General features: G+C 34.6%; 1 protein-coding gene across 3 annotated transcripts; it reads left to right on the top strand.

The window, feature by feature from the left end:
• The first annotated feature begins 3,281 nt into the window (after positions 1-3,281).
• LOC133303360 (ribulose bisphosphate carboxylase small subunit, chloroplastic 1) lies at positions 3,282-4,510 on the top strand. Of its 3 annotated transcripts, none has more exons than XM_061503265.1 (3): positions 3,282-3,527; positions 3,676-3,803; positions 4,093-4,510. In XM_061503265.1, exons 1-3 carry the CDS (start codon positions 3,345-3,347, stop codon positions 4,202-4,204), a joined length of 423 nt encoding a protein of 140 aa, XP_061359249.1. In that variant the 5' UTR covers positions 3,282-3,344; the 3' UTR covers positions 4,205-4,510. The 3 variants fall into 3 exon arrangements, with proteins under 3 accessions (XP_061359249.1, XP_061359248.1, XP_061359247.1); XM_061503264.1 differs by having other exon boundaries at positions 3,284-3,527; positions 3,676-3,810; positions 4,114-4,510; XM_061503263.1 differs by having other exon boundaries at positions 3,287-3,527; positions 3,676-3,810.
• Positions 4,511-5,175: the final 665 nt, after the last annotated feature.

The following is a 5,175-nucleotide window of genomic DNA, read 5'->3' as shown; positions in this document are numbered from 1 at the left end:
AATTTGAACTTCAGATTTTGGAGTAGTCTTAAAATTGAAGTATTCTATGGTCATGTACTACAGTTCTAACCCTTTTCTTTGACCTTGATACCAAAGTCCAAAACAAAAGGATCAGTAAGCAAACCTTGTCATCATCCCTTTAATTATTCTAGTCAGTAAGCAATTTTAGTGTGAAATATATGGGACGGTTGTTAATTAGGGAGGTGCAAAATAACTAAAAAATTGAATTGAACAGTAAATCGAACTGAACTACACTTAAAATAATCGATTTTTAAAAAACTAGTTCATGAATCGAATCAGTTTTTAAAGAATTAGTTCATGAGCGGAACTAATTTTTAAAATCATTTCAAAAACTAAACAATTTTTGAACCGAATCGAATTGTTTTTTAACCGAACCGAGCTGATTTTTATTATTTTATTTCTTTAATTTTTTAATTTTTTTCTTTTCGAAATAGGGTCGACCCGAACCGATTCCGCATCGAATCATTTTCGAATTGAACAGAACAAGTTTTGAAATGAACCGAACCGAATCAAATCAATTTTGAACTGAACCGAATTATTTCAAACCGAACTGTTTAAATTAATTCTGTTCATTTTTTTAAAAAAATTCAGTGCAATTTGACCGATGCACAATCCTATTGTTAATTCCCCTGCACTAATGAACTTAAAATTCTATCTTTAACTTGTTTTTCTAACAATATCATGCATTTTTAGATTTAGTTGTTGACTTCCAAAGTACAAGAAAGCTAGCTGTTGTTGCTCAAGAATTCTGATTAATTGATGTCACTTACGCAAATAATTCAGTTCAACAGGCAAGTTGGATAAGAGTGTTCCTAATATCTCTTGAAAGAAAGGGTTCTCAGTTTAACAGGAAAACTTTGTTGTCCTCCTAGATGCTTTTTTTCATGTAGTCAAATGATTATTGGTATGTTCATTCTGCTTATGGATTGCAATTCAAGCATAGGGCGATCTAAGTTGTTGACATGTCCTCACTAGTGCTAAATAGATGGCACTATTTAAGTTTTTGAGTAGCAGATATGAGGAAGGAAGGATAAGATATTAAGCTAGATGCGTGGTTATACAAGGATGGATAAAATAAGAAATGAAGATATTCGACGAAAGGTAGGAGTAGTACCAGTAGCCGAAAAGATGATAGAACATAGATTGAAGTGGTTTGGGCACGTGATGAGAAGGCCCCTGGATGCTCCTGTCAGAACAGAAGTTTGTTACCAAGAGCTCAACACAAAAAGAGACAGAGGTAGGCCGAAACTTACTTGGGGAAAAGTAGTAAAACAAGACTTAATGGAGTGGGATATAGATTGGCGAACGGTATGTCTTAGAACGGAATGGAGAAAAGCTATAAGTATGGTGGAGGGTTAGACCCGTTGTTATTCCTATGTTCCAGATGGTCTCTTTTTAGTCTTTTTCGCCTTAATTTTCCCCACTTCTTCTTTTCCCTTTCTTTTTTACTTTTATTTATTTATATATACATATATATATATTACTACTTCTCGTTGTTGTTTTTTTTTTTCCAACCGTTTTGTATCTTTCATGTGGGTTCATCTACCACCGACTCCAATTAACTTAGGATAAAGGTGATGTTGATGTTGATATGAGGAAGGAAGGGAGCACAATGAAAATGGTGAAGCCTCACTATTTGTCATGCTTAGAGAAATATATGGAGGCACTCATCTTTTGAAACTCTATTGTGTCACATGTTACTAAGTTGAAGGAAAGTAAAGTTTTTGAACCAAAAAAGTCTGTTAGCTAAAGGAGAGTTATTTAAAATTTGTGGGAAACAGGTAGAGTGAATAGCTATTTGCCTATTTGTTTCATTACATGAGTAGAAAACTTAGGCTTGCAGTTCAGGTGATGGCTTCATTGCAAAATTTCAGTGGTTTTGGTTGAATAATAAAGTTGGTTGTGAGAAGTGATGCTGAAGAGGGAAGGGAGGGTTTTGGGAGTATATTACTCTTTTGATATTTTTTGGCATTATCATATTCATCTACTGAAGCCCAAAAATTCCTTTGTATATATGTATGTTGCCATCTTTTCCTTTAGAACTGGGGTGTTTAACCATTTACTGAGTTGGATAATATTAGAAGCATGTAGATTTTGTTTTTGTTTTGAGGGAATAAATGAGAAAAATCCTTACAAGCAAACAAAGCTGAGGCTCAGAAGAAAGAGAAACATGCATCCCTGCAAGAAAGACTAAGCTAAAATTCTTTGAAAAATACCTACGAACTAACATCTTATAAACAAAATTCTATACCAAAATGAGAATTTGACAATTTCCAAAGGTGCAATTCTCAAATAACAGCTCCTAAGTAGGGAACTTCCATACCAAAGTTTGTTGCTTATTTCTTTTCTTGGGGGTGAGTCTTCTCATACTTTGTCAAATTAAATAATGAGAATCATACTCTGAACTTCTTGAGTAATAACACATGACTTTTGATTTTTGTCTACATTTCAATTGTTATCTCATGCAATGCACTTTTAAGATAAGGTTGTTGCACCGTTTGGTTGAGTGCATAGATTTACTTATGGGTATAACTATGTGTGGATCTTATATTTTCAACATGTATGTTTGGCCATTAATCAACCAAGCATGATAAGCCCCATCATCCTCCCTACCACCCCCTCTTCTCCCATGTACACATTTTGCTTATCTACTTTGCTAATGTGACTTTCAAACAAATCTAATAAAAAATAAGTATGCTACAAAAATTTTTGAGTAATAATACTAAATGGATTGGCCCACGTAATGGTGAAGAGAGAAGCACATTTTCCACTACCCAACAAAAGGGATAAGAATGCCAGTTGAACAAATTTACCTTTTTACCTCTGCCTCCACCAAGAGCCAAAGCCCACTTGATTCTCACTCTTAGCATAAAAAAACAACACCTTAGCAAAGAGACAAAGGGTATTATTCACTTAACCCATATCTTAGAAATTATGGTCACATACATGTTAAAAGAGTCCAATATGGAATGGATCATGCGGCAAAGACTCAAAAAAAATATCAATTCCACCTCCATCACACATTTACCATCTTCCAAGGAAGAGATAAGATTATGGATCTTCTTCCACGTGGCATTGACATAGTGGTGCTTAATGATAAGGCTACCTTTCAAAAAAAATTCATTCTCGTGTGGCTAATATGATGTAATATCATCACATATATCATCCAACGGATAAAATTTTTCATCAACCAATCCCTTCAATTTCAGACCCTTGGATTAGTAATATCCAAATTAAACCATTATATATAGCAAGTTTCAGTAGGAGCTTAAGCAGTTCAAGCAAAGCACATCTCCTTAGTAGTACTAAGAGGAGAAAAAAAAATGGCTTCCTCTATCATTTCCTCCCCGGCTGTGACCACTGTTAACCGTGCTTCCCCAGCACAAGCTAGCATGGTTGCTCCATTCACTGGCCTCAAATCCATGGCTGGTTTCCCAGTTACCAGAAAAACCAACAATGACATCACCACCATTGCAAACAATGGTGGAAGAGTGCAATGCATGCAGGTAAAACACCACCCCAAATGATTAAAATATATGTTACATATATTTGTATAACATAAGGTTTACTTAAATTTAACATAGGATTCATTTTCAAATGTGCACAACTTCAAGTTTGGTAACCCTTTTGCTCAAATTTTATGCATATTACTAGGTGTGGCCTCCAATTAACAAGAAGAAGTTCGAGACTCTTTCATACCTGCCTCCTCTCTCCCCTGAGTCATTGGCAAAGGAAGTAGAATACCTTCTTAGGAAGGGGTGGATTCCTTGCTTGGAATTTGAGTTGGAGGTTAATTTTACTTGAAACCCTTTTTGCTTCTTAATTTTCTTAGTTTTGAGTTTTGATGGTTTGAGTGCGAATCTTGGAGCAGCGGTAAGGTTGCTCTATTGTGAATATAAGAAACAGTCTTTTTGCAAAAATGCAAGGTTAAGACTGCATACAATAGACCGTCACTCTTAGTACTCTCCCAAGTTGGGAAGAGTTGTGCATTATTGGAGTTTGCCCTTTTTTGAATTTTGATGGTTGATTTGTTTGTTATCACTTGGTGTGTGTTTGTTTCTTTGTTTATAGCATGGTTTTGTGTACCGTGAGAATAATAGGTCACCAGGATACTATGATGGACGCTATTGGACAATGTGGAAGCTCCCTATGTTTGGTTGCACTGATGCTTCTCAAGTGTTGAAGGAGCTTGAAGAGTGCAAAAAGGCATACCCCAGTGCTTTCGTCAGAATCATTGGATTTGACAATGTTCGTCAAGTGCAATGCATCAGCTTCATTGCTTTCAAGCCACCTAGTTTCTAAATTTGATAAAATTTGCATACCATTTGTTGCCATCTCCTTCGTTTGTACTTAACCGTTGTAAGAACCTTTTTTTAATATTTCCCATTTGTTTTTTCTCTTTGAGGTTTCATCCTGTATTTTTGGTTTCTGTTTTCGGATTTCCAATGGAAATGAATGGATGAGAATAACTACTGTTGCTTTATTCCCATTTTTACTCTTATTAAGGAAAACCATTATCCTTGGATTTACCTCTATAGTGGACTGAAATTTTTACTTAAATTGAAGTTAAAAGTGCCACTAAATAATGGTCTTTGCCATACATTTGAATTATAAATGTGCTTATTATTATAGTTTGGTTCTCCGAGATATGAAGTAACATTTGATTTGAAAGCAAACAGCTTCGAAATATGACTAATGTGAACATAGTTTCATGTCATTCTATTTAAGTAATGACTTGCAATCATGTTACCAGGAAACTCATGAGCTTCCAAAACCGATTTTGAATTCCATAATTCTTGCAGAAACACAGATATTTGTATAGCTTTTGTTGCTATTTCAGAACTTAATTGTGCATCATTTGTAAACTTTTGGTTTTGAATTCTCAATAAACAAAATGGGAAAAAAACTACTATAAAACACAAACGTTTGGTATGTGCAAAGAAAGAGAAAGACATATCAAGGTTATGTTGGTTTGAGAAACATTCCTTTTGAAGCAATTAACACTAAGGAACTGGCACTATATCATTTTATTTATTTATTTATTTTTGCCATTTCTCACTGTCTCTGCAATTTACAAATCTTAATTTGGAAACGGCAAAAATTCAAACTCAGCTGGACCTGATCATGATCTGGTATTATCAATTAATACATTTT

The sequence above is a fragment of the Gastrolobium bilobum genome, unplaced genomic scaffold (genome assembly GCF_033153095.1).
Source record: "Gastrolobium bilobum isolate Gb01-03AN ecotype WA unplaced genomic scaffold, APGP_CSIRO_Gbil_v1 utg1982, whole genome shotgun sequence".
NCBI lineage: Eukaryota > Viridiplantae > Streptophyta > Magnoliopsida > Fabales > Fabaceae > Gastrolobium > Gastrolobium bilobum.
Note: the sequence above shows the minus strand (reverse complement) of the source record. Positions and strands in the feature narration are given on the sequence as shown.